Source organism: Atheta coriaria, unplaced genomic scaffold (genome assembly GCF_025399875.1).
Source record: "Atheta coriaria isolate IRGN ID8LTWV9N9 unplaced genomic scaffold, Caltech_Dcor_3.1 hic_scaffold_7_pilon, whole genome shotgun sequence".
In the NCBI taxonomy this organism is placed as follows: domain Eukaryota; kingdom Metazoa; phylum Arthropoda; class Insecta; order Coleoptera; family Staphylinidae; genus Dalotia; species Dalotia coriaria.
In genome coordinates this window covers 7,764,312-7,791,154 of record NW_027045449.1, presented here as the reverse complement: position 1 = coordinate 7,791,154, position 26,843 = coordinate 7,764,312, and the positions used below count along the sequence as shown (strand labels likewise).

At 35.6% G+C, this 26,843-nt stretch overlaps 8 protein-coding genes and 1 long non-coding RNA gene across 12 annotated transcripts; 5 read left to right on the top strand and 4 right to left on the bottom strand.

Annotated features, from left to right (window-relative positions):
- Positions 1-1,324: 1,324 nt before the first annotated feature.
- Positions 1,325-2,902, top strand: LOC135795964 (uncharacterized). Its single transcript, XM_065307813.1, has one exon. It carries the CDS (start codon positions 1,527-1,529, stop codon positions 2,724-2,726), a length of 1,200 nt encoding a protein of 399 aa, XP_065163885.1. The 5' UTR covers positions 1,325-1,526; the 3' UTR covers positions 2,727-2,902.
- A 107-nt stretch (positions 2,903-3,009) lies between these two features.
- Positions 3,010-5,380, top strand: LOC135795959 (interferon-induced, double-stranded RNA-activated protein kinase-like). The gene is made up of 3 exons (XM_065307809.1): positions 3,010-4,448; positions 4,511-4,716; positions 4,831-5,380. Exons 1-3 carry the CDS (start codon positions 3,278-3,280, stop codon positions 5,206-5,208), a joined length of 1,755 nt encoding a protein of 584 aa, XP_065163881.1. The 5' UTR covers positions 3,010-3,277; the 3' UTR covers positions 5,209-5,380.
- A 563-nt stretch (positions 5,381-5,943) lies between these two features.
- l(2)k09022 (HEAT repeat containing 1 homolog l(2)k09022) lies at positions 5,944-12,830 on the bottom strand. Its single transcript, XM_065307785.1, has 3 exons — positions 12,742-12,830; positions 11,520-12,681; positions 5,944-10,780 (listed from the first exon to the last, which is right to left on the bottom strand). The coding sequence occupies exons 2-3, from the start codon at positions 12,674-12,676 to the stop codon at positions 6,007-6,009; spliced, it is 5,931 nt and encodes a 1,976-aa protein (XP_065163857.1). The 5' UTR covers positions 12,677-12,681; positions 12,742-12,830; the 3' UTR covers positions 5,944-6,006.
- On the top strand, positions 12,810-13,625 carry MED20 (Mediator complex subunit 20). Its single transcript, XM_065307822.1, has one exon. It carries the CDS (start codon positions 12,967-12,969, stop codon positions 13,585-13,587), a length of 621 nt encoding a protein of 206 aa, XP_065163894.1. The 5' UTR covers positions 12,810-12,966; the 3' UTR covers positions 13,588-13,625.
- Positions 13,588-15,891, bottom strand: Hmbs (porphobilinogen deaminase-like protein l(3)02640). Its single transcript, XM_065307811.1, has 3 exons — positions 15,608-15,891; positions 15,428-15,500; positions 13,588-15,182 (listed from the first exon to the last, which is right to left on the bottom strand). The coding sequence occupies exons 1-3, from the start codon at positions 15,653-15,655 to the stop codon at positions 13,774-13,776; spliced, it is 1,530 nt and encodes a 509-aa protein (XP_065163883.1). The 5' UTR covers positions 15,656-15,891; the 3' UTR covers positions 13,588-13,773.
- Positions 15,892-16,210: 319 nt separating this feature from the next.
- On the top strand, positions 16,211-17,617 carry Taf12 (TATA-box binding protein associated factor 12). Its single transcript, XM_065307819.1, has 3 exons — positions 16,211-16,887; positions 16,947-17,139; positions 17,226-17,617. Exons 1-3 carry the CDS (start codon positions 16,495-16,497, stop codon positions 17,351-17,353), a joined length of 714 nt encoding a protein of 237 aa, XP_065163891.1. The 5' UTR covers positions 16,211-16,494; the 3' UTR covers positions 17,354-17,617.
- A 1,565-nt stretch (positions 17,618-19,182) lies between these two features.
- On the top strand, positions 19,183-24,783 carry Gpo1 (glycerophosphate oxidase 1). Of its 4 annotated transcripts, none has more exons than XM_065307076.1 (10): positions 19,183-19,337; positions 21,245-21,359; positions 21,422-21,804; positions 22,127-22,290; positions 22,348-22,848; positions 22,912-23,298; positions 23,355-23,564; positions 23,636-23,835; positions 24,075-24,176; positions 24,403-24,783. In XM_065307076.1, the coding sequence occupies exons 2-10, from the start codon at positions 21,258-21,260 to the stop codon at positions 24,535-24,537; spliced, it is 2,184 nt and encodes a 727-aa protein (XP_065163148.1). In that variant the 5' UTR covers positions 19,183-19,337; positions 21,245-21,257; the 3' UTR covers positions 24,538-24,783. The 4 variants fall into 4 exon arrangements, with proteins under 4 accessions (XP_065163148.1, XP_065163147.1, XP_065163150.1 ...); XM_065307075.1 differs by lacking the exon at positions 19,183-19,337 and adding an exon at positions 20,285-20,417; XM_065307078.1 differs by lacking the exons at positions 19,183-19,337; positions 24,075-24,176 and adding exons at positions 20,285-20,417; positions 23,927-24,025.
- LOC135795400 (uncharacterized) lies at positions 19,973-20,286 on the bottom strand. The gene is made up of 2 exons (XR_010549076.1): positions 20,169-20,286; positions 19,973-20,102 (listed from the first exon to the last, which is right to left on the bottom strand). It is a non-coding gene; the product is annotated as an uncharacterized lncRNA (long non-coding RNA).
- On the bottom strand, positions 24,668-26,724 carry CstF50 (cleavage stimulation factor subunit 1 Cst50). Its single transcript, XM_065307079.1, has 5 exons — positions 26,539-26,724; positions 26,279-26,466; positions 25,950-26,104; positions 25,626-25,859; positions 24,668-25,570 (listed from the first exon to the last, which is right to left on the bottom strand). The coding sequence occupies exons 1-5, from the start codon at positions 26,607-26,609 to the stop codon at positions 24,920-24,922; spliced, it is 1,299 nt and encodes a 432-aa protein (XP_065163151.1). The 5' UTR covers positions 26,610-26,724; the 3' UTR covers positions 24,668-24,919.
- Between the last annotated feature and the right edge of the window lie 119 nt (positions 26,725-26,843).

Genomic DNA, 26,843 nt, shown 5'->3' with positions numbered 1-26,843 from the left:
TGATGTTTCAATTAAGGTGGAAGCTGAGCTTGATGGATTTGTTAAAAAATCTGTTGATATTTGAAGATTCAAATTCTCCTAAAACAATTAATATTGCATTGATTCTTCATTATTTGTACACTTCAATTATATGAAAATTCTATACCTTAAGTTCTTTTATAGTTTTAAGGTACAAATCAATTTTGTCTTGTGCATTCTGATACCTATCCTCAGCTAGTTGTAGCTTTCTTTGGAGTTCTTTAACATCCTTGTTTAATTCAGCATTCTTTTGTTTCAGTTCTATAAATAAGAAATATGATTACATCAGTTATGTACAATTACTACAATGACCTTTCAACTTACCACCCAGCTGTGCTCGTGCAACAGATTCATTTCTAGATTTATCTATCAATGTTTCCTTGCACTTATCACTAGTTTTATAAAGCATATCATAATGAATAGCAAAATATATGAAGATAATCACCATAGCACACCAGGAATAAAACAAAACATAAACTTCGCAATTTGTCGTACACGTTTGGAACAGCATTCGTCCTCTTCCATGTTTTCAATCATTGGTATGTGGTATACGTAGTTCCTGTCATTAGACGCAGGCATTTTCTTGGATGTTAAGCCCGCTTGTAGATGTTTTACTTCCATACAAACAAATAATATGGCAATACGGCACTCGTATTCACATTATTTTTACGTCGTCATGAGTTGAACATGAACTTGCAGCGACACTGATCAGAACCACATTTCTACTATTCGTATTATCGCAAAATATTCGAAAAATTTATAAAACTGCGATATGCTATAAACACCAACAATGTGTGTGCATTCACTTGAAATGCACATGTGTAAAAAAAGTACACTTCACATACGCTTCTGAATATTGGGGATACCCAATGTTATTATGCAGTGTTGATATTCAATCGTGCAAACTCGGGTCACTTCGTAGTGAGCCGTACAGTTTTTACAAGTGCCTCACTCGAGATACATATGATCGCGGTGTTGCCAGATTTTCAAAGGACACAGCGCAAAGTTGTGAAATATTAGATTATATCCAACATATTCAAAATAACAAAATATTTAAACTTTGAGCAGACAATTTTCATTATTATAAAATAATAAAAAATAATGTAGATTGCTCTAGAATATAGTTAATCCTAGATACTAGTTATCTAAAAATAGTTTTTTTTATAGAAATGGTTGTACATTTTAAATGCAGCTCTATGTACAACACATTGTGAAATAAGTATACATTTATCATCTCCTACCATTATTTCAATTATTAAATATAGATTACGTAACATGTACCTATATAATACAACGCTAGAGTTGTACGCTATCATTTACACATTGAGTTTCGCTGCTCAAATTTGTCTTCCATTAAAATTTGTGATCGCGCAAGCACTTTAGTACCTCCAGAAAACAAAACTGGTTAATATATAATATAATATTTAAAATTATATTATACTAATTTAACTCCGGTCATTATTATTTCGGTTTATAAATTTAAATTTAACGTATTTCCCAAAATTGCAATGAGCGAAGAATTCAATGAACTTGTCCAAGATGTCGCGCGCAAAGAAGACATCAAAAACGCCAAATTGGAACTGCAGTCATCGAGCAACAAAGGCGACGGTTACCTTGGAATGGTCAAATTTGGACAAATTGTTGGTAGCAACAAGACCTTGGACGTAGTATTGAAATGTTCGCATCGCAATCCAAAAGCTTTCGGGGACTTCATACATAAGATTTATGTCAATGAAATCCACTTCTACGAGGGAATCGAACCCAGTTTCCATAAGTTCCAAGATGAACATCAAGTTTCCCAACCCTACAACAACACTGCCAAATTCTACGGTGCCATTGATGAAGAGCACAAAGAAACTTTAGTGCTGGAAAATCTCAAAAGCAAGAATTACGACATGTGGGATCGAAAACAACTGATGAATGAAGCCCACCTAAAATGTGCATTAAAAACTTTCGCAAAGTTTCACGGAACGTCCTATGCAATGCAAAAATTGAGACCTGATTTATACAAAGAAATTACCGAGAAAATGGACCACGATGTGTTTTACGAAGTTCTAGATAAAATGAAATATTTAGAACAAATGAAAACTATGATTGATAATCTAACTACAGCTCTTTTCGACCCTGTAAAAGATAAGACTTACGTAGATATAATGGATACATTTGCAGCTAATATAAATAAAGATATCAACGCTGCTTTTGATTATCACGCCAACGATGTAATCCTCCAAGGGGATTGTTGGTGTTCCAATGCTTTGTATCAATACGAAGATATGTCAAAACGAGCAGAACCAAAAAATATGAAAATGTTGGACTTCCAGTTGACAAAATTGGGTTCGCCAGTGATGGATTTATCATACTTCTTCTACGCGGCTGCATCAAAAGAGTGTTTTGACAGATTAGATTACTTTTTGAAGTTTTATCATGATTCTTTGTCAGACCATCTGGCAGAATTTAATCTGAAAGCTGCGGACGTATTAACATTTGATCAGTTGATGGAACACTGGAAGAAAGTATCCAAGTTTGGATTGATAATGACATTCGCTGTGAGGAAGGTGATGCTCGTAGAAAGCCAAGATGCACCTGATTTTACTGAAGCCCCTGAAGATTTCGTTGATAACATAAAGATGTCCCCTGAACTGGAAAATTTGTATTATCAGCAAATAAAGGAGCTTCTTTTCCATTTTATTAACCGCAAACTAATCTAATAATTACAATGATTTAGCAAAATTTCAAGTTTTGACCATGTAGTACAATAAATTTAAGTTATCTTATCTATGTGCAATATTTAGTCTGTTGTTCGTTAATTTTTTGTATTATTTATAAAGATATCATCATTCCGTTATATTTATGTTTAATGATAATTAAAATATCCAATATCAAATTATTTGTATGTTTATATTATGCACGTTGGAAAAAAATTTAAAATATTTGAAATTTTAAAGTATTTGAGCGGAAACGTGGCAAACGCGCCTTTAAAAGTTATCCAACCACACGTAACCAAGTTATCTCACACGTTCTGCCGTCAATTGTGATGTGAGATGTGTCGGAAAGTTTTTGCGTTTTAATTTTCAAAACACAGCTGTGAAAACAACTACTTATAGATAATATTAATATCTGATACACCAGACGGTTGTATCAATTCACCATGTATCTGTAATAAGCGTGCGAAATGAATTAATTTTGGTGCGTTGTGCAGGCGCCTTTAAATGCTTCTGGAAAGTTCGACACAAAGTTTCGAAAGTGCGGTTAACGAGATATGGCTAAATCTGGAATGTCGGATACTGAGTCGGAAGGCAATACCAATGCGCAATCCGCCAAAATTCCACCAAATAGTCTAGCAGCCACGAATCAAAATGTTCCAACTGATTCACCAAATGAAGGTGCCACCAACACCATTGACAATCCTATCATTCAAACCTCAATGCCCATATCTATTGTCATCCAATCTTTGGTTCAAAATCTCTGCTTCAATTATGAGCATGATGACAAGAAAGCACAGTCTACCTACTTAAAGATCTGTGACATGCTGTATAGAATGATGGTCATTGATGATAGCTACCTGATGAAGGAGTTTGAAGGCATAAGGAATCAGTGCCAGAGAGCCTTCCATAGCTTATTGACTTCTTCCCCAAGGAGTGATACTCAAACTGCCCTCACGCCTATGTGGTCTAATGATGTCAGGAATGAGTGGTCACACTACAAGCGGGAATTTGAAGAATTGGCATTTATTGCTGGTGGTGGCTTTGGCAAAGTCTACAGGGTGAGGCATAAGTTAGATGACACTGAATATGCAGTCAAAAAAATCTTCATCAGATCCAACAGCATTGACTCTGTTAGAAATTACCTTGCTGAGGTAAAAACCTTTGCAAGTTTGAATCATTCCAATATTGTGCAGTACAAAGCAGCATGGTTGGAATTGGGTGCCAGCACTAGTGACACTCATCACAGTCATAAGGAAGATTCTAGTGATGATGAACTTGATGAAGAGAGTTTGATTTCAACTGATACAAAGTACAAAGATGAAACCGAGTCGTCGCTTTTTACTGACAACAAGCGCGATTTAGACCTGGATTACCAACAAGAAGATTCCTCCGATTTTGTTATTAGTTTCGAATATTCTAGGCATTACTCATTGACCAATTCTACTAAGCGCGAAAAACGCAAAGAAAGGCGCGTTAAAAGAAATTCTACGTCAGAAGGGGGTAATGCTATTTGCAATATTGAAGAGATTAAGAGATTACAAGCCAAGCACCACCATCCAAAATGGGCGACACTGTTCATTCAAATGAGTTTATGCCATTCGACGTTGAAGCAATGGTTGGAAAATCGTAACAGTTTGGAATCGTCCAGTCCGAATGCTCTGGTGCCAATAAATAATACAAGAAGATATCAAACAGTCATTGAAATTTTAAAACAACTTCTAAAGGGTAAGTATACTTTACGTTGTTTTATTGCACGGTTATTGAAAATATGTTCTTCACAAATTTAGGATTAGAGTACATTCATTCAAAAGACATTGTTCATCATGATGTAAAGCCTAGCAACATATTCATGCAATTTGAAAACAAGAGGCTACTAGTTCAACTAGGTGATTTCGGCCTAGCTTGCCCACTGCAATCAAGTCAACATTCCTTGGCATGCGGTACAAGACTGTATGCAGCACCAGAGCAACTCGCAGGAAAATGTAATATCAAAGTAAGTCTTGCATTATTCTAAAGGCAAAACAAATTTTGTTTCCTATGTTGATAGTTGCCACATAAAATTAAGAAATTTATTAGACACGCCTAATAATGTTGTAATTTGTTATAGAGTGATATGTATTCTTTGGGTATTGTGGTTTTCGAACTCACTGAATCCTTTTCGACCGACATGGAACGCATTACCAACATAACAAGTCTTCGCAAAGGCGATTTACCGGAATGCACCATTAAACAACAACCCCAATTGGCGCAAATCATCTCACAGTTAGTCATTCGTCAATCATCAGCTCGTCCGGACGCCAGTACTTTGCTGAAGCATATCGATGACGAGCAACATCTCGAATCGCCAATGGTTCATCAACTACAAACAAAATGTGAGGAACAACAGCACACGATTGCCGAGAAGGACGAAGAGATTTTACGACTCAAAGAGGAGATCTTAAGATTGAAGCAGAAGGACAACGACTACTCAGAAAAGAACGCGTAGCTGTGCTGCATATTTTTAAAATTTAATTTTGTACTCATGATTACGTCACCGTTGTCTATCTTTGGAACACGTTTTGTTATTGGACTGGATGCCTAATCAATGTATAAGCGAAGCAGTTGCACTTGTTTACGCTCGGAATGAATCTAATGTAATACATTTCCCGAGGTATGGATACTGTTAGTATTAATTGTTTATTGGACGTTGTTGGCTGTCTTTGTGTTCCTAGATAAAACATCTGAAAGCAACGTCCAATATGCAGTGTACAACTGATTGCTCAATTTCACTACATGAGTAGGTTGTTTTTTGATTTTACATTTAATTATAAGTGGCAGAGTTGATGATTCAGCTAGACGAGTTTTCCTCACCAGGGATTTATTTATTTAGCAAGTTACAATATAAATTGAATGCTCGCAGAGCGGAATCGTATCCTATGCGAAAAAATCGGGCGAATTACAAGCTGATATTATAATTGCTGGTGTTCAAATTTAGAAGTCATTACCACTCATTAAGGAGCATCAATTGCTTGTTTAATTTAAACCTGATTCTCATCAGATTGCGACTTAAGAAAGTATGTCGACATTTTGCACACTGCAAATGAACAATTTTACGTTTTTGTTGAAATTGTTCGTGCCATGACTGAATGTCATACATTTATTGTGATACAGTGCTGCTGACTTTCAATGTTTGTCTACATAAATCAATCCATGATAAATGTAGACATTTGATACAAAGAAGTTAGTTACGAGACGAAATTTAATAAATTTACGTTTACAAAAAATTTGTTTCTGTACATAGAATTTAAAAGTATTTACCCAAAGGTTCACCAAGAACCTTCTCCAATTCTTGAATCGTTTTCTGACAAGCCTTCTCAATGTCTTCCTCTTCGTCTTCCAACAATTCAGCCAAAAACGGAATTGTTTCGGGAAGCAAAGGTAGAAAATCTTCTCCTACCTTCTTACACACATCTCTCAAACATTCCAAAGCCAACATCCGAATCTTCGGATTTCCATCACGCATTTTCAACAAAATTTGGTAATTTAACTGTTTCCACAAAGAATCATCTCCAGTCGCCACTGTAAAATTAACTACAGTTGGAATAACAATATCGCGCACTCGAGCTTCATAATTTCCAAGTGTGTTATCCAACTGATCAACCACAGGTTGCATGAGGATGTCAAAACGTTCCTTATTGACAAATTTATGACTGTCGTACATGAACACCAAATTTAAAGTCTTCAATATGTTTTCCAATAGTTCAATATTCTTGTGTTCTTCTTCGAAGTACAACGGTTGGTTTTTCGTGTTGCATGATTCTAGGACAGTTGCTGCGTTATTTATGAAGTGACCAGCGAACAGAACAAATAGACCTTTGAGGGAATTCGCTACACCATAAGAGAAACTGTAAAACGTAATGATTTTCTCATTTTTACCTTCCGAACGAATCGCCCAATCGTACAATTTGTAATAGAATGGCCTAAACGAACTTTCAGACAGTTTTAAAACTAAATTAGTCACCGCTTTTATGACACAAGTTTCTACTTGTTTAATAACATCATCCTTGATGGTTTCGCTAGATTTTGCTGTGGCTCTAAATTCCAAAGCATACAAGAAGAACGTCGTTAATTCTGGCAAGTCCTGTTGAATTTCTGCACCTTTAAGATGCGTCAAGCTTTCTGATAATATTTCCATAAGAGGGCCAATCGAATTGTACTTTGCTTTCGTGTTTAGTATTTTGTACGATGCGTCCACGGACGGTATAAGGACTCTGGAAGGAATCGACGAACCCAGTTTTTCTCGGATATTTTTCATTTTGGTTACAAATGGTCCTGTCTTGGAATCATCAGCATCCTGCCATTTTGATGTAAGGTTGCAAATTTCGCACAATAGCTTCTCCAAATATGGCGATATAAATAGCGATAGGACGTCAAGAATTTTCTGTAAAGTTGTTACTGAACTGAGCAATAATAAAGTGGGATATTCTTCCTTGCTCTGTGTTTTTAGTACTTTAATAATCGCCGGCATAAATTTAGGTAGCGATGATATAGAATGCGATCGTAAATGTGTACATAACTCAGCCAAGCACAAAATAGCAGACGCCAAAATATTAGCATCAATATTTGACTTAATCAGTTCAGTGATGAAATATAAAATTTGCACAAACTTTTCAGGATTTTCTGCAGCAAGCAAACGGACAAATAATTTTAAACTCAATAAAGCTGTCTGAATAATGACCTCTTCATCCGAATCCAGCGAATCTTTCTCTACTTCTTTGATAATTAATATCAAGGGTGGAATCATTGCGTATAAATCACGCTGTTCACAGTCACTAAAGAATTCTGGATTTACCTGAAGTTTACTATTAAGAAGTTCTAGAGCTCTTCGTTTTACAGTGTTAAGTTGATGTGTCATCAATCCTTTCACCACCAATAAGAACATTTGTGCTGTTAACAATGCATTTAAACTGTCCAACAAATCATAGGTGTGATGAAGCATCACCTTCCAATATTGTGCTTGAGGTGTATTTGCATTATTCTCTGCCACTTTAGATGTGCTCTGAATGTATGTTAGAATGTTAACAATAAGTTTTTTGTAATGTTCTTCAAGATGTTCATTTTCATCATCGCTTAACTTGGCAACCTGGTTTACCAACTCTTTAGATGCCAACAAGTTCGACGCAAACAGTACCAAGGTATATTTGAAATGTCTAAACTGTTTCGGAGTGTTATTCTTAACGTCGAAAAGAAAATCACCTTCTTTATAATCCTCTTTATCAACCGGTAGAGACTTAACAAAATCAATAAGTTGAATCGATGTCAAAATGATAACTTCGGGTGAAAACTCCAAGCACAAACTCTTTGCAATATCCAATCGTTTTGTTCCCTCTTTAGTTTTATTAAAAACGTGCGCTTCAAAAATCAACAATGCAAAAATATATAGATTCTCTTTGGGACCAATTTGTTCTAAGAGTTGACTATACAGAGGCATTCGTCTATGTTCAGGAACATCCAATATGACATCAACAAATACTCTTAGAACACTCACAATATCATTTTTGCTTCTCTCCTTAACCAAAATGGGAATTATTGTGTCAATTATCTTTGCTATAATTTGAAAACTATAAGCATCGTCGTGTCTTAATACCGATGAACCCATAAATGTAAAGATAGCCATGATATGTAGCAAGACCTGATTCGGTATAAATGAAGCCACTTTCGCAAGAAGCAGTAACGCATGATGATGCGTTTGTGGATTAGGAGATGCCCGAATGCATTGTACTACCAGCTCCATGTTGAAAATATTTTGCGGTAGTATTGTTGGATCAATTTTATCACAATAGTGAAGAATGCTGGATAATACCAATTGTTTGGGATATTCTACACTTGCCTGCTCATCAAAATCCAAACACTTCTTCAAAATGTCGAATAAAACCGGAATTAACTTGTCTATATTGCGCATCTTCTTTTTATCTTGGATAAATTCCAGAACGGTAGTGGCTTTTCTCCATTCGCTTGTATCCAATATATCTAGAGTTGGAACAACGGAAATTCTTCGCCGCATTTTCGTTTGTAACTTAGGAGAAACAACATCGCGCATATTGTGCAACAGGTCCAAAATAGCAAGCGCATCCAAGTCTATGTGTTTGAAAACTTTCGTAGCAGCTGGCAACATTTCTGGGTTTGTCGAATTCGTTGTCATTTCAATAATTAAATCAAGAAGTTTCATTTGAACTGCAGGTGTAAATGCACTGAACATTTGTTTATCAATTTTGTTAAGAAGCATAATAGCTGGCGAGATGGTTTCCAAAGATGATTGGTCGTCTTTCAACATGGCTGTGATAAAAATCCAAAGTACAGACGACACTGTTGTGGACTTGGCCATCAATGTTGTAAACTGTTCAATACAATCGGTGACAATTTTCCTTGTTTGTGTATTTTTCGTTGTTGCAATAGTCATAGTGTACTCCAAAATAGTTTTATAAAGTTCCAGATTATCAATTCTACCGCAAGCAGCCACAATTCCAGACTTTAAATAAATTGGAACATTTTCATTCAACAGTGCAACCAAATTTAAAACATTTGTTAGCATTTCTTCATCACCACAGCCAATTGCATATGGCAACTGCTCACCGTCCTGTAAAATATCTTCCGTTCTGTCTAACACCATCAGAACCAATTGTTTATAATATTTCGTCAGATTAACAATTCTAGATAGACATTGCAGGGAAATATTTCTGATAATTTGATGCTCAGAATGTAAACAAACTAATAAATAAGATACAATGTAGCTCTCAGATGTTACAGAAACAAATGATTTTTTAGTTTGTAAAAGCGCGTGTGCACTTTTAAGTGACCTCAGTTTATTCCCAAGCGTTGCTTGCCTATTATCACAAGTAACGTAATTCAGAAGAAATTCAACTTCATTGTTAAGCGCAAAATATTTCAAGAAAATATTTAAACTTTTTGCGTAAATTTCTGCGTGGCTGGTTTTTGGAGCGAAGGCGCCTTCCAATAAAAAGTTGAACATCGATATACAGGCATTCGTAAAGTCTCCGTCTTGATAAAAGTCATATATGTGAAGGGCTTGTTTTGGGCACTTCTTGATCAAGTCATCAATACAATTCAAATATCCCGCTAAAGGTAATCTTTTTATGGCAAGAAGGTAATCAAAGCCCTTGTCTCCTCTCTCAAACTTAACACTCGAAGTTTTTAAATTATCAATTACAATCGGAACCATTTTTGCTGAGAAATCGGTTGAAGTTTTGCTGAGCAAGATGGCTACGGTGAATTTAAATGTTGTATCATCAGCATTGGGACTTTTCGTAACGGTATCCATCAACAAATTATGATCTAACTTGATTTTCTTAAGGTTTTTCAGCACTGTGGTGTTGAAATCCGATTGACTCGTACAGTTTTTAATAAGATTTAGTAAAACTTTTAACGGTTCACACTTTGGTATAAACTCTTGTACTAAAAAGTTTGCACTTCTAAATGCCACTTCATTGCAGGGCATAATATAGGGAAAAATTGCAATTAATACTTCATAATCATCATGTGCGCCGTCAATTTGTACCAGTTTTTCTATTATTTGAAAACTAAACTTGTCAAACTTGTGTTTATATAGCAACTTTACCAAGATTTCTTTCAATTCTTGCATGTCCAAGATGTTGACAAGGCTCTTCAATGTGATCTTCAAAGTTTCTTTAAAAACCTCGTCGTTGTCATCGTTAAGACGATCAATAAGTACAGTTTTCAATAGATCTTGTTCACGATCTTTCAAAGATGTATATCGTTTTATAATGTTTTTCATTGCATTTTTCCTGATGTCGTCTTGTGGGTGGTAAAGCTTCTCGAAGAAATTAACTTGATCCTTCATGTTCACATTTTCAATAATGCGTTCAAATACTTTACGTTGATATTGAAGTTGCTTATCGGTAGAATTCTTCATGATACGTCCAACTTCCTTATCGAATGATAACGGATATTGATGTTCGATTGTTTCTACTACTGATTTCAACCAAATTGTTGTTTTTTCTGGATATGACATCTTCAACTTGTAAGATGTTGTAATAACTCTAAAAATAATACATTTTTTTTTATATATTTTAATAAATTTATTATTATGCTATGAACGTATTCACTTATTTAAATGAATTCTTTTCCGTGAATGTGTACTGAAACCATATTTGGCGAGTGAGACCTGAAACTGATTTATTGAGGAATGTTTCATATGTTGGAAATGCAAACCGGAAAATCGCCTATTCGATTTCACCAAATTCACAAAGAAAGTACATTTAAAAGCTTAATTTTTGTAATCTGCATTCAAATTGGTAAATATTAATAAAACATTTATCATACAGCCTCTCCAATGGCAAAATTTGAACAACTAGGTTGATAAAATCCTTATATTTTGTTAACTTTTTGTTCTTCCATGAAACGACACCTCACAAAAACGAAAAAAACGCTTGATCCCTTAAGCGTCGTTTTAAAGCCAAGTACACTGTATTAATTTACTCTTTATAACATGAAACAAAAATGACAGAAAATATAAGGATTTCGCAAACCAACATGTACAAATTTGTCCGTTATAGCATGTTTGTCGGTATATTGACTCGCGTTATAAAGTACCGCATATATACTAGAGAGTAGTCAATGTGAGGACTAGAAAGAAATTTATCCTAATTAGAATAATTGACAAGGCCCCGCACCTTGTTCACGGGTAAAACATGTGTAATTCACAAAATATGGTTTCACTACACGTTGACAAACATTTGGAAATCATTTTAATGTTTAATAAATAATGTATTAACTTACTCAAAAATTTCATGAATGATTTCTTCCTCAAGTTTTAAAGCTCCAAGTAAGTTGCTAACCAAAGTCTTTCCATGATCAGTAGACACTTCCATAATTCCAGTTTTTATCCCACTTCCTAACATTGGTAGTAAAACAGTACTGATTAAACAACCAGTATTACCAAGTTCTCTCAACAAGTTAGGTAACCATTTCTTTTCTGCTAAGTTTTTCACTGCTGTATCAGGCATAGTTTTATAATTCTCTTGTGATTGATACAAAACAATCATTACTAATAGTGCCTCAGTGTTCAACATTGAGACATTCATATCTGTCAACTTTTCTATTAACAAATCCAAAACTTTTTTACTCAATGTTACCTTGGTTAAAATTTTAGAGAGGATTATGTAAGCAGATGCACAAAAATCTGGAATCTCACTCTTTAGACCTTTAATAATTGATGGTAACATCTGCACAACATGTGTATCATTTAAATTTATGCTCTTTTCCACTGCTCCAGTAAAAGTAGCACAATAGAAATTAAACAATACGGTTAAATATGACGGTTTCTCATGTTCTTTGATTGCTCCCAGCACATAATCTGATAACAATTGAATAAATCCTGGATTGCTTCCTGCATGATTGTATAAAACATGTTTGGAAAGATGTACTCCTGGCTTCTGCAGAGGTTGCAACCAAAGCCATTTATCATTATCATTGATTTCAATGATTTGCAATACTCTAACAAAAATATTTGTATCATGATATGGCAGAATCAGCAGAATTAAGTCATCTTTATTGTAGTTATGAATGTGGTATCTATAAACAAGCCATTCTAGTGCCTTGTGGGCTGCAGTCATTAAAAAGTATGGTGAGAGTTGATAGAAGAAACTCTTTAAAGTTTTGTCTAATTTCTGATTTGCTTCAGCAGTCTGCACAGCTCTTTCAAATTGCTTGCCAACAAGATGAAATAGACTGTGCTCAAAAGTGGCAAAAACTGGATTTTTAGATTTTAGCTCTTCAAAACCATCACAACCAATTTGGAATAGAGTTTCCTTGGAAATACCTGCTGCTTCCTTCACATCAAAGAGTATGGAAGCACGTTTCTTATCACTACGACGAAGTGCGGCGGTTTGTGGGACTGCAAGTCTTTGCAGTTGCTCTGCTAAAGACGTGCTCATCGTACCTATACTAAAGAAGTTATCAGATTTTAAAACAAAGAACTTTTATTATTAATTGAACTTACTTATGGGCACTGTTTATCACGAAAACAAAACTTAACACTCACAAAACTTTTCACAAACTTTTCACGTGTGTTTCTGAGGTTAGACTAGCTTAAAAGCCATCTAACGTCAATTCTAGGTAACAAAAATGTTTAGATTTTTTAAAGGTTATTTGTTATCTACCCGACAACACAATAATTATTTAAAAATACATTGTTAATAATACTTATAAATATATATTACCTACAATGGGGGTAACAATATTACAACAATTTCCAATTGTGGAGAATAGAACAGGTCCTTCTACAATCGAATTGCTTACCAAGCGTATTTTAGCCTTGGGCGCAGTGCAACAAGGACAATATTTGGTTGACTGTGAAACATACATGTCTGTACCCCAATTGGGCGCCCAACGGACCGTCCACGTCCTGCATAACTCTGAACAACCCGCCACAGTCTTCTCTATACTGGAAACAGGTACAAAAACAATTCCCCTGGCTGCTGATGGCTTATTTGATCTGTTAATGATGAAGATGTCAAACTTCTACACATCAAAAAAACAAAAAGCTGAATCAAAGGGCCCCAGGTTTGAAATTGGAGATTTCTGTGTAAAGTTGGGCACAGTCACAATCAGTTCAAACTTCAAAGGAATTTTAGTTGAAGTGGAATACAGAGCTTGTTTAGTGCCAAGCATGTGTTGGGAGCTAATAAAAGAATTCCTCCAAGGATTTCTTGGCTCAACAGTACAAAGTGCACCTCCACCATATTTAGCCAATAGGATGCAGGAGAACTACACACCTATTGATACAATCCATCAGTATTTGGAACACTTTACACATTATAGAAAATCTGTTGGCATGAGACAGTAATTTGTAAACTTTTTTTTAATAAAACATTCATACAAAGATTTTTATAAAGATAACATCCAATACTACAAACACTAATATATACCATTTTATTTATGTTCACATAACAATGCAATTAACCAAACACTAACCAACCATTTTAACAGTCATTTTAAACAAAATGACAGACTTAATTGAAAGTTTCATATGCTAGGAAGCGACAGAGCCGCGAATATGCGCTTGAGCTTTCGCCATGATTTCGAGAGCACCATTTGTTATCAATTTATCAGCAAGCCCCTTGCCTAAAGTCTCAGATTGTTGTAACACATCATCTACAAGTAATTGGTGAGAAACAAGGCCGCAGAAAGTATTAATTTGTGCATCATCGGAGACTGTGCTTGGTGGTGTCGTTTTGGAATCGCCTTGTGTCATGTTTTTCATATAAGGGCACTTACTTATGTCAGGACCGTTGCCGTTCGCCTCGTCTAGGGCATCTATTGCAATATCCGATTTGTTCATGGACCCTTCGAGGTAGGGACATTTGCCCATAAAATCAGCGCCAACAGGAATCGTTACCGGGCAGTGTTCATGCGGATCATTCCTCAACAGATCCAAGGGAATATCATCTGACGAGGTGTGCGGTTGTACTGTATTTATATTTACAGTATTAGAATTATCTTTGCCGACATCGTCGCTATCGTTGCTTGTTTTTTGCCTTTTCACAATTGGCGTTAATTTATCAGATTCTTTGATCACTGTCTCATTGCGTACGATAACACCATTTCTTTCATTTTCTTTCCTTACACACACATTGTTACATTTATCTTTATACGGACAAACTTTAATATCATTGGTTTTTGTTAAATTTAGCATGATTTCCATGGATTCAAGCACTTCTTCACTGCCATCCAAAGCCCAAACTGCGCCTGTCATGCTTAGTTTATGTTTCGTACCTTCAATATGCGCTATTTTTGATGTTATGGCTACCGGAGCACTGCAACCGCCACCTAGAGTCCTTAGGAATGTCCGCTCAGCAATTACTCTAATACCAGTCTCATAATCGTAGAGAGGACGCAGTAGACTAATAATAAAATTATCATTCGCCCTGCATTCGACTGCCAAAGCACCTTGACCAACTGCATATAGGAATTCATGACACGGTAACACCTTACTGATTCTATCATCCCACCCCATACGTTGTAATCCTGCAGAGGCTAAAATGATCGCAGAAAACTTTCCTAAATCATCGAGTTTCCGCAACCGGGTATTTAAATTGCCTCGTATATCTTCCACCTTTAAGTGCGGATATTTTTTCGCAAGTTGTGCAGTTCTACGTAAACTTGAAGTTCCTATAACGGAATCTTTGGGCAGTGTTGCAAGTGTGAAGTTCTTGAGGTCTTTTTGTAGCACCAATGCATCCCTAGGATCTTCGCGTTTGAGCACCGCGCCGATGGCCATACCAGTAGGGAGAGTTGTAGGTAAATCTTTGAGAGAGTGAACCACAAAGTCAACAGATCCATCTGCTAAGGCAGATTCAAGTTCTTTGGTGAAAAGAGACTTCTCGCCAATTTTTGGCAAAGGAATATCCAGCACCTTGTCACCTAATGTGCTCATAGTCACTGAAATATTAGAAATATTTTTAATCTTCATGATTATGACATAATAAAAGAGAAACAAGTATTTTAAAGAACTTGAGTATTTGATTGAGGTCAAACTTTCTCCAAGTCTAGTTCCAGTTCAACAGATCTACTATCACAACGATTTGTGACGTGCTGATATAAATATATACTTATGTACGCATATATACATACTCTACAGTTACTAGTAATTTAACAAATACCTGCCATAATCTAATTATAATTACCTATTTCAAATTCGGTGTTTGTATGAATCGTCTTCAATTGCGCGATTACATGTTTGGTCTGAATTAGTGCCAGCTAAAAACACGCATCGATTATTCATTATCGTTGATTACCTTCCGTTACACGCGCTTTATTCGTATCCATTTAAATTAATTAATTTCAATGAATACGAAAATGCTTACCTCGCTCTTACGCGACCCGACACGTATTTTACGCTGCGGGTCGGACATCCTGAGAGGTTGGTGTTGTAGAATAGACTAAACTGGTGCAAATTGTGGTTTTAATTCATTACGTTCTCCTGGACACGATGTTGTTTGTCAAAAAGTTGCTTTATCACTTATAGATTATTACGCCGGTAGTAGCCTTGCGACATTTACACTACACGTAACCACATCGCGGACCACGAGCTTATCCGCGCCGCTCTTGCCAGTCAAGTGCAGTCGAGTGCGATCATTTTCCGTCGTTTTCTAAACTTGCTGTTGATCGCGTGTGGCTAATAAAGTTCAACCAAAAATATGTAGAGGGCGCTGTATTGTAATACGACCTACAATACAAATGCCAATACACCATATTAAACATTAATATGTACTAATTATGACCATACATATTAACTAAATAACTTTCTCTCTCTGGGAGCAGTAAATAAATTAATACCTATATAATAATTACTTGAAAAAGTTGCTATTTTGTCACACACTGTGATTCTTATTACGTCTTATGATTCATAATAATTAACTTGTAAAAAACTTCTTGATATTTCCGTATCAAAGACAATTGAAGGATATAATAATAAACCGAAACAAAATTACCGTATTTATAAAACATGAGCATTCATTTTTGAGTTGAAAATTTGTTTATTGCATAAATCAAAGCTGCTTTGACATTCAAACATGAAGCGATAACATAACCTATAATAATCTAGCGCAATCATAAAAGTCGCTGACGCTCACCACAAAGATTCTTCTGTTAAAACACAATAAACACAGCAATTGTTTTGCAAATCATCAGTGTTTTTAATTTCTTTGCGTACACTTCTGTTTACTTTTGCTAGTTTAACGATTTTGACAATATGTCGCTACCGAATTTGACCAACAATATAATGCAACAACCACAGAACATTGTGATAAATCAAGTGCAGCCAATATCTCACAATATTATGCCCCCTAACAATGGAATGCCAATGCACAGTGGTATGAGCAATCAAGTGCAACATCAGCACATGCAAATAGATCAACATCAGCAACACCAAGCCAATGATATGAAGTCTGGTATCATGATGGACACATCTCCCATGCCTGGTGTAAGTCTAGTAAATGTGCAGGCCCCTGTGCAACCAGCACCTGTTCAAGCTGCTTTACCAACAATATCACTTCAACAAAATAGTAGTCCTGTTAAAAGTATGCATATGTCCAATGCAAATTCATCTTCAAGTAATATTCCTACTTCAACAGATAACTTACAAGTAAGTGATTTAGAAATATTTTATACATAATACAATATAAAATTTTGGTTTGTTAAAAGGTATTATCCAAAACCAGATTGGCTGATTTAATCAGAGACATTGATCCCAACATTTACCTAGAGGAAGATGTGGAAGAAATTTTACTTGGATATGTAGACGATTTCGTAGATCGCGTGATTAATGGCGCAAGCATGATCGCAAAGCATCGACATGTGAAAAACATTGAAGTGAAGGATGTTCAAATGTTTATAAGTGAGTATATAATGTCTAATCAATGAGGACAACTCACATAAAATGTCTACAACAGCTTGCTAAACATAATATTTACTTTGTTTCAGATCGCAACTACAATATGTGGGCTCCGGGGTTGGGCACAGACGAACTGCGGCCGTACAAGAGAAGTCTGACAACGGAATCTCACAAGCAGCGGTTAGCGTTGATTCGCAAAGCATTGAAAAAGTATTGAATTACGACATGTTTGTGTACACGTATGGGGTTTTTATTTAGGGTGCCTGAACAACTATATTTATTTTTCTATACAAGACATGCCCATTTACTACTGCAGATAAGCAACACTCACGAATTTCAATAATTTGAACAATTAACAGTTTGTTTTACAACTGTATTCATATTTAAGTCTAAAAGTTTCTTTTTGGTTGAAGTAATTGCCCATTATACCTTGCTTCATTTACTGATGATTGTACAATATAATAGATGTTATGTTGAAAAACTTGTTTTTTTTTTGTTATAAATGTTAACGCGTGTTAGTAACCAACAAAGTAGATGTTTTGCCCAATTCAATTACATAGAAATTAAATCAAATTGTGTATTTGTGTGATCCTGAGATCAGCAGATTTGTATTACGAGATCGGGAAAACCGCGGCCCAAGTCGACAGAATAAGTAACTTCAATAATTGAAGATATCTCATGGGCGATACATATTCAATTTAACTTATATGGCTTCACCGCACGTTGACGGAAAATAATTCATTAATTGATTAGTATCAAACATTTTATGGTTTTCGTGCGACGAGCCAGATATGATTTTCTGTTGCACTGCACGGTGCAGTCTACACCGAATTCAAAACTTTAATGGTTTTTAAGGGAAAAAGTAAAAGCGTAAATTACCTATATTAAACAAGTGTGATTGAGCAGGATATTTTATGATCGTGTCCATAGGTCGTGCCTGAGTGGTTAAGTGGTCGCTGGTCTGTGGTATTCCTTTTCTGTTGTTTCGAGTCATACTCGTAGATCCTATTTAACTGAGATTCTCTTCACGCGTTTGTATTTGCCCATGTTGATTATATATATAAGAACATACGTTATGTTTTGAGACATATTTTAATGTATCCATATTTTGAGAATTTTTAATTTGAATATTACAATTTTTAAATACAGGTGATCCCAGTCAAGCACCACTTTATGTATATTTTCAATTAACCTCTATTTAATACAAATTTTAGGGGAGTTGATATTACGTAAATCTTTATTTTTCACGTTTGAACTTAATTCGACCCAAGTGCATGGGTGTATTATGAGTTTGCTGCACTTCTTGGCGTGCCAAAATTACCCGACCTAACTTATAATTCAATAAAAATGTATTACAACATGTTAAACTAAATGTAATAATATTGACATAAAAATGCTCTAACTGGTGCTGTGATCGAAACACAAGATAAATTAAAACAAGATTACATTCGATTCACGAACATTTGAACTTGCTCATGCGCAATGCTCCTTAAAACCAAGAATTTGATCATGAAAAGTCATAATTAGTCAGCATGATTTATAAAAGCGGCCGCGAAAAAAATAAATGCGCATATCATTCCCCTTTTACTATCACAGTACTCTATCTAATCTCTAATCTCAAAAAACTGTGTGTAACTCTGATTGAAACGCACTCATTCCGACCCACTACATCAGTTATTTTTATTCCTTGCGCTCTTTTTTGCGATTCTATAAACAGATAAACTATAAACAGAATGTCCACTTATGTTGACTGCTTGCCAAGCAACAATAGACTGCAAACCTGTGCAGACTTTTGCTCACTTATAAATCTGCAACTGAAAAAAACAATTAACATATTATTTATCTGCGTATAACAAAAAAAATATTGTCCACTTTTTGAATGTTAATCAAGCAAAAAGTCAATAAATTGGTACACCCCAATTATCCAATTACACTCAAAGTAATATGTATATTCAAAGCACGCAAGATTATGATTATCGAACGGAGCAGACAGGGAGTGTTTCAAAACAATTGGTGGAAGCAGTACACGGATGAAAAGCGAGAAAACGCGTGAACACTAGTTGAATGTTTGCCAATGTAGATTAGCGCACGATTTTCACGAAGCAAGCATGAAGCGCCCACCCAACACACATCAAACGCATAATCTAAATCGCTGTCGATATAACAATCGTAATTCAGACAGCGTAATGTAACAACAAACGGTGAGTTTGCTACCCTATCATTATTGGCTTTATAGACCAGAAACTAGAACGTTCAACACAAAACTAAAAGTTTCCACGTTTCCGGCCCTTATACCTAAAAAGAGGATGCAATTTAATTTGATGATTCCATATAAAGACATTTGCTTAATGTAGTACTTTATTTAGTAATAAAATACACAGAAAATTGAGGTAATAAATTAAAAATATCCACAGAAAACAATTTTCCTAACCTCTAAAATGGTAGAATGAAATATTGGAATTCGTACGAACTCAAATAAAACACACCTATAATTACACTTGTTTGAACAATTACACAATACACATGTTTAATTATTTTGTAATTATCTGTATATTTCAACCTTGAAAATGCTTGTTCAAACGAGTCAGAACGAATACAAAAATATTCCTCTTCCATATCACATCACATGAATATTAAAAGTATTCCCAAGGAAACTTTTAACAACATATTCCGTTTAATAAGTAATAACTAACACAAATAACTAAAATGATAGTAAAAGTGAATACTAATATTACAACTAGAGTGTATCAAGTTTAGAAATGACGTAATAATACCCGGTCATGACTGAAAAATTTTAGTACCAAATATTTTCCATTTCATTGTCAACCGCACACCGAACTGTTGGAAGCAATGAATGTAGGTTTGGTTGGATTGGTCGTTTGTTGCGTTTCGAATGTTTGTTGGTGCTGATTTTGTTAGTATTGTTCAAGCGCGTCAAGCGTCGACACATGCACACCCAGCGTGTTCTGTAAATAATTCGAAAATTTTCCAACACAAAAATCGCAACTATGCGTACTTGCTATCACGCTCACCTCATGAGTTTGTGCCATGTAGTGTGATTGATATTGTGCAATTCTATGTCGTAATTAGATTCAGAAACCGCCGGCGACGCGCGCGAAACGACATACAACGCGGTTTATTCGTCCTTTACGCGTCTTACGATTGTCCTTAGCGACGTGATGTGCTGTGAATTGTCTTGAAGTTTAAAATATTTAAAAGTTTCTCATTTATTTTATAAGTCTAAATAAAATTGTGGTGCTGCAGTGAACTTAAAGCAAAGAGTAAGTGACACACATTTGAAAGTGTTTTAAAGGTTTTTATTTACTAAATTTGTATGTTAATTGTATTAAATTACTAGTTTCTCTATTGCATCATACCTGTTATACTATGTTAAATTTAATGAAATCTAAATACGAATTAAATAATGTTTTATATTTGATACTGTTGTTTTGCAAATAATTAATTTGTCCTTACACATGCATGGGAAATAAATATTATTTTCACTACTTTGAAGTACAGATGCACCATATCAATTAAAATTTGCACTAAAAATCATTTATTAGTAAAATCGTTTTAGTAAGTCCGCCTATTGGTAATATATTTTTTATTTGAAAGATAGTTAAATAATTTTATGATATCATAAAACATTCCACGTATCATGATATTCCATAAAACCATTAATGATAATGTCGAATATATCTGGTTACAACCGAAATAACAGCTAAGTATTACCAAATCGCCCACGTTTCATTGATGTTGTCTAATCATTTAATCATTTGATCGCGTCTAGGATCGTTTACGCGACTTGTAAACGACTACGCACGTGTTTGACTGTTGACATGGTAATTGAAAAATTATCACGCGGCGATTCCAACTAATCCCCACACTCACATCCGGGAAGCGTAGTAGTTGACTTGCATATAAATTTTCGTAATTGCCATCATAATCATAGCGATAAGCATTCGTCTAGTGCGTGCTAATTAATGATGAAATTAAACAAATTCTGGGTAAACAATATTTATGCGTGTTTTGATTACAAGTATTCGCAATATTTAGAAAATGCATAATTTGTGTTCAACAATTGCACTAATGGACCATTTGGTTACAGTAAAACAAACAAAATGGCGAGTACATTGCGGAAATGGGCTATAGGAGGCCTGGCTGGTACAGCTGGTGCTGGATTGGCTATGTATGCCTTCCTCAGGGAAGATCAGGACGCTAGAGTTAGTACAACAGAATACCTACCCACACGATATTTAAATAATTTTAATATCTGATTTCTTAGTGGGCAGTAGTAAACGCTCAACAACAGCGCAAACGAATCAAACGCCCGCTGCCAAAACGAGAAGAACAAATCAAATCCCTACAAACGGAATCCTTTGACGTAGTGATCATTGGAGGAGGTGCCACAGGCGCAGGCTGTGCGCTAGATTCGGTCACCAGAGGATTAAAAACCGCCTTGATCGAAGCGGACGATTTCGCTTCAGGCACTTCCAGCCGCAGTACAAAACTTATTCACGGTGGAGTCCGCTATCTACAAAAAGCAATCATGCAGTTGGACTACGAGCAGTACAAAATGGTCAAAGAAGCCCTCAATGAACGAAGCTCCATGTTACATGCAGCTCCTCATTTGGCTCATCCCCTGCCGATAATGCTGCCAGTCTATCAGTGAGTATACAATTTGGTACGTCTGAAATCTAACATCACACTCAATACATTACTTTTGCAAATTAATAATGTAGATTTACCAACATAAAATACGCAGAGATAAAAAGTTATCGTTGTAAATTGCATTAAAGATCAAAATACAAATTGTATCTCCAATCCACTATATATTCTACAATTTAAGTAGTAAATTATTCCACTAAAAATATATGCATATACGTAGAAGTATGTTGTTTTCCAAAAACAAAAATATTTGTTTCTTGATAATGATACAAGGTGGAAATATAGGGCTAATATAAGGTTATGTTTGTATATATGTTTACAGATGGTGGCAAGTTCCATATTATTGGTTTGGCATTAAAATGTATGATTTGGTGGCTGGAACCAAAACAGTTCGAGGTTCTTATCTGCTGTCAAAGAAAAACGCCGTGGAATTATTCCCCATGTTGCGTGGAGATAAACTTTGTGGTGCTATTGTTTATTATGATGGTATACATACACGAAGACACATAGCATCGAATAAATATTAAACAATTCATTTTATAGGTCAACAAGATGATGCTAGGATGAACCTTGCGATAGCCCTTACAGCAACACGGCACGGGGCCACTGTTGCTAATCACGTAAAAGTTACTAAACTGATGAAGAAAAAAGACGCGAACGGAGTAGAAAAAATTACTGGAGTGCATGTTCGTGATGAACTGACCAAAAAAGAATGGACCGTACCAGCTAAATGTGTTATCAATGCTACTGGTCCATTTACAGACAGTATCCGCCAAATGGATGATCCTAATGTAAAAACTATCTGCGCACCTAGCAGTGGTGTCCATATTGTACTTCCGGGATATTACAGTCCAGCAGAGATGGGTTTATTAGATCCTTCTACTAGTGACGGTCGTGTTATCTTCTTTTTACCCTGGCAGAAACAAACGATTGCAGGAACTACAGATTTGCCTTGTCAAGTAACACACAATCCCAAACCAACAGAAGACGAAATTATGTTTATTTTGGAAGAGGTGAAGAATTATTTAAATCCGGATGTTGAAGGTTAGTCAAAGTAACTTTTGACAAATAATTAAATTTTAATTTTAATTTAATGATTTTTCAAAGTGAGAAGAGGTGATGTCCTGTCTGCATGGAGCGGAATAAGACCATTGGTTTCCGATCCAAATAAACCAGACACTCAATCATTAGCACGTAATCATATTGTTCACGTGAGTGATTCCAACTTAGTTACGATAGCTGGTGGAAAGTGGACTACATATCGCGCAATGGCGGAAGAAACAATAGACGCGGCTATTAAATCATGTGACTTAAAGCCAAAAGTCGAATGCAGTCAAACTGATGGATTATTAATGGAGGGTGCCCACGGATGGACACCAACGATGTATATTAGATTAGTACAAGATTTTGGATTGGAAAGTGAAGTTGCTCAAAACTTAGCTAATTCATATGGTGACAGAGCTTTTGCTGTCGCTAAATTAGCGTCCATTACAGGTAAAATCACCTGAAATATAATTGTAGCTATAATAAAACGTAATTATGTGATACAGGGAAACGTTGGCCAATTATTGGTAATAAAGTTCACCCCGAGTTTCCATATATTGATGCGGAAATTCGTTATGGTGTGAGAGAATATGCCATGACAGCCATTGATATGATTGCCAGGCGTTTAAGAGTTGCTTTTCTCAACGTTCAAGCCGCTCAGGAAGCATTACCTATGATTATTGACATTATGGCGGAAGAACTCAATTGGTCAGAAGGTATAACTAATTCATTTAATTGTCTTAATAGTCAAAATGTATTGTAAATTATTTATATTTTGTTAAAACAGCTGAGAAAGTTAAACAACACAAAGACGCCACTGAATTTCTTCAATACGAGATGGGTCAAATGGTTAATCGTGCCAGTCGTGAACGTATCCCAATTAACTTGAGTAAAAATGAGATTCAGACCTACATTAAGCGCTTCCAGATTATCGACAAAGACCGAAAGGGCTACGTCTCCATCAATGATATTCGTAGGAGTCTCAAGGTAATAACATGCAACGAATTATATTTTACAAATCCAACCTTTTATGGTATTTATATGACACAATCTTAAACTTGACATCTTTCGAGTTCAGCATATAGGCATTAAATTTGACCACAAAGACTTGCACAATTTGCTCTGTGAAATCGATTCGCAGTACAACGGCCAGCTGGATCTATCTGATTTTCTGCAAGTAAGTAAAAATCATCACGTCACTCATGCGCGTTGTTTCGTGCTTGTAGATACACGGCGAGAAGGAAGTTCCGGGTGAGGAACTGCACGAAATTTTGCGCGAAATCGATTCAAACATGAATGGTCAGGTCGAACTCGACGAATACCTGCAGGTCAGACGGCTTTGCATGAAAAAATGCAGAAAAATCTAACCAATGACTGGTGTGGGAGTGTGTGTGTGTGTGTGCGTGTGTGTAGATGTGCATGAATGTATTGATATATTTAAATTAAATAGCATTTTGTTACGTGTGGTGTGTTTCATTTAAAGCATGTGTTCATTTGTTTTCATTTTTAAATAATTTAATTTTCATTGTATACTGAATTATTCTTTATTTTTAGATGATGTCGGCAATTAAGTCAGGTCACATTGCTTATTCAAGATTCGCCCGAATGGCTGAACTCGAAGAAGAAAAGCACGAGAAGGAAGAGCTGAAGAAGAAAATTACAGTTGAGCGTAGCGGCGGTGGTCTTTAAGCACTTTAAATGCGATTTCTGCATGTGAGTAATTTTATTCAAGATGGCGCCGAATCAAAAGTGTATCTTCATGTACCTTCGAGTAAAATATTTTTCAATGTTTTTCTATGTAAAAGACGTTTACAAGATGTTTATGAAAATTTCAAATGTTTATTTGGTTGTTTATACATACTATTAGGTACACAAATTTAATCAATTATTATATAGCCGAAATAATTAAAGTAAATCTTTCTTTTAAGAATTAAACTTACTGAGCTTATAACGGCTGAATCCTATAACAATTGATTTGACCGGATAACATAAAGTGGAATGAAAGGGTTAAAAATAATGAATCTGTCTAAACAAACTATATGATGAACATATGCTAATGTGTTTACAAAAGTTATAATGTAGGTGTCCTCCTAAACCAAAACCTTGCCCGATAGTCATCCGAGCAAGTCAAGAAGGCCGCATGCGTCGGTGAGTGTGCAATCAATCGTACGGCGCCGTTGTGACCCAAACTCATCAACTGTTTGCGACTTGCATTTCTTGAATTCCACGCACACAAACTCGTTGTAACCTCATCCGGAAACAAAACATAATCCTCTGTATGATTAAATACCGCCTGCGCTTCAAATTCTTGCTTTCCAGTTGTGCCAGCACCAGTATATGCAATAAGACATCTACTGGTAGTCAACTCCCACAATTTACAAATCGAATTTTTGCCAGCCGATAACAAATACTTTCCGTTTTTCGAGAATAAAACCGAACAGACTTCCATGCCGTCATGCGCCTTGGCAAAAGTATTAATGCATTTGTTAGACACTCCATCCCATAGTTTGATACTGCCATCACGCGATGCGGAAGCAAATACTTTTGCATCCGCTGACCATTTTAACGAAGTCACAGCGGCGGTATGTTGATGAGATGGAATGGCACATACGTGACATTGTGCAGTATTGACATCGTAGAGACGAATGACTGGATGTTGAGTACCGACAATTATGTGATCGCCGGCTGGGTGAAATGATACACATTTGATTGACTCAGATTCCTAAATAATTTAAACTTGTTACTTCATTTTCTATGAATATGTTGTTGTACCTTACCGAGATAGTTTTAAAAGCTTTTTTAACGCTTGCTTTAGAAATATCGAAAAGCTTTAGGGTGTTGTCTTTGGAACCAGATACTAGAATTGGTTCACGCGGGTGAAATTCTAAACATGTGACTTCTTCCATGTGGTCGTATAATGTCCGTATAACAGGGTGTCCTTGTTGTTCTCCCCGAGATGGGTCCATTTCGTCAGGAGCTGATTTTGCCAGCATTCTATCCACATCCAAAATCTATTCATATTTTAAATTATATCGAGTTCAAAAAAGTGGAAACTGTGAAAATAGCTCTGTACCAATTTTCTCATTGCAAGTTATACAAACCTTAATACTGGCATCAACACTTCCAGTAGCAATAAGTTGCCCATCAGCTGAAAAACATCCAGCACGACAATTGCCTTTGTGGGAAGTAACATAAGCAGTCTCATACTGGGCAGGTTCAGGTGCAGCTGCACTTGAATCTGTTTCAAACTCCAAATCTTTAACAAAAGGCACAATTAGTTAACAACATTCTTGAGGATGTAACTGAAGACATTACACATTGTGATATGGACACAAGTTTACAACTGGTTAGCAAACAATATCCTTTACAATGATGCATTTGATGTGCTAATAACTTAATAATAATGTCAAATATTTGAATTAGTCTTTACCCAAACCAGGTCCAATGGAATTATTTCCAATCCCCAAGTTAACAGGCCTCTCTTTCCTATCAGGTTCATGTTCCAAGCCTGCAGTCACAACATGTAACAGTCTATCACTTGGAGAACAAGCAGGTTCTGCCATGACAATGTTGGATAAATTTGTTGCAATATTTTGATGGCCATCATACAATAATTGACTAAAAATCAAAAGTTTTGCAATGAATATTAAGTCAATAAATATTTTTAGGTAGCAAGTAGATTAATATCACCTTATTATTAATCTGTAAAGAAGTTCACGACTTTTGATTATATTCTTAGTGTCTACTTCTTCTTCTCGCATTTTGGAATGCTTTATTTTAATTTAGGTTTGTAGTGTAAAACCGTCTACGAGGACGGACAAGCATTTAATTCTACAATGCGAGGGGACGATGCTAATCTTAAAGGTTATGTTAAAAATTGTAGGAATAAAAGTGTTGACAGCAAAACTAAATTTAATGTTAAATCAGTTTTCAACTTAAAATAAAGTTTCATAAATAATCTTTATTTAAATGTTTAATTTAATCCTATGTAATCA

Coding starts and splice junctions, on each gene's coding strand:
- LOC135795964 (XM_065307813.1), top strand. CDS start 1,527: ATGAGCGAAGAATTCAATGAACTTGTCCAAGATGTCGCGCGCAAAGAA.
- LOC135795959 (XM_065307809.1), top strand. CDS start 3,278: ATGGCTAAATCTGGAATGTCGGATACTGAGTCGGAAGGCAATACCAAT. Junction 4,449..4,510: donor TTTAAAACAACTTCTAAAGG/GTAAGTATACTT, acceptor TCACAAATTTAG/GATTAGAGTACATTCATTCA. Junction 4,717..4,830: donor CAGGAAAATGTAATATCAAA/GTAAGTCTTGCA, acceptor AATTTGTTATAG/AGTGATATGTATTCTTTGGG.
- MED20 (XM_065307822.1), top strand. CDS start 12,967: ATGGGGGTAACAATATTACAACAATTTCCAATTGTGGAGAATAGAACA.
- Hmbs (XM_065307811.1), bottom strand. CDS start 15,655: ATGTCCGACCCGCAGCGTAAAATACGTGTCGGGTCGCGTAAGAGCGAG. Junction 15,501..15,607: donor TCGGGTCGCGTAAGAGCGAG/GTAAGCATTTTC, acceptor GCGTGTTTTTAG/CTGGCACTAATTCAGACCAA. Junction 15,183..15,427: donor AAACACCGAATTTGAAATAG/GTAATTATAATT, acceptor CTAATATTTCAG/TGACTATGAGCACATTAGGT.
- Taf12 (XM_065307819.1), top strand. CDS start 16,495: ATGTCGCTACCGAATTTGACCAACAATATAATGCAACAACCACAGAAC. Junction 16,888..16,946: donor CTTCAACAGATAACTTACAA/GTAAGTGATTTA, acceptor GTTTGTTAAAAG/GTATTATCCAAAACCAGATT. Junction 17,140..17,225: donor GGATGTTCAAATGTTTATAA/GTGAGTATATAA, acceptor ACTTTGTTTCAG/ATCGCAACTACAATATGTGG.
- Gpo1 (XM_065307076.1), top strand. CDS start 21,258: ATGGCGAGTACATTGCGGAAATGGGCTATAGGAGGCCTGGCTGGTACA. Junction 23,836..24,074: donor ATATTCGTAGGAGTCTCAAG/GTAATAACATGC, acceptor TCGTGCTTGTAG/ATACACGGCGAGAAGGAAGT. Junction 24,177..24,402: donor AACTCGACGAATACCTGCAG/GTCAGACGGCTT, acceptor CTTTATTTTTAG/ATGATGTCGGCAATTAAGTC.
- CstF50 (XM_065307079.1), bottom strand. CDS start 26,609: ATGCGAGAAGAAGAAGTAGACACTAAGAATATAATCAAAAGTCGTGAA. Junction 26,467..26,538: donor CTTTACAGATTAATAATAAG/GTGATATTAATC, acceptor TTTGATTTTTAG/TCAATTATTGTATGATGGCC. Junction 25,571..25,625: donor AAGCTTTTAAAACTATCTCG/GTAAGGTACAAC, acceptor TAAATTATTTAG/GAATCTGAGTCAATCAAATG.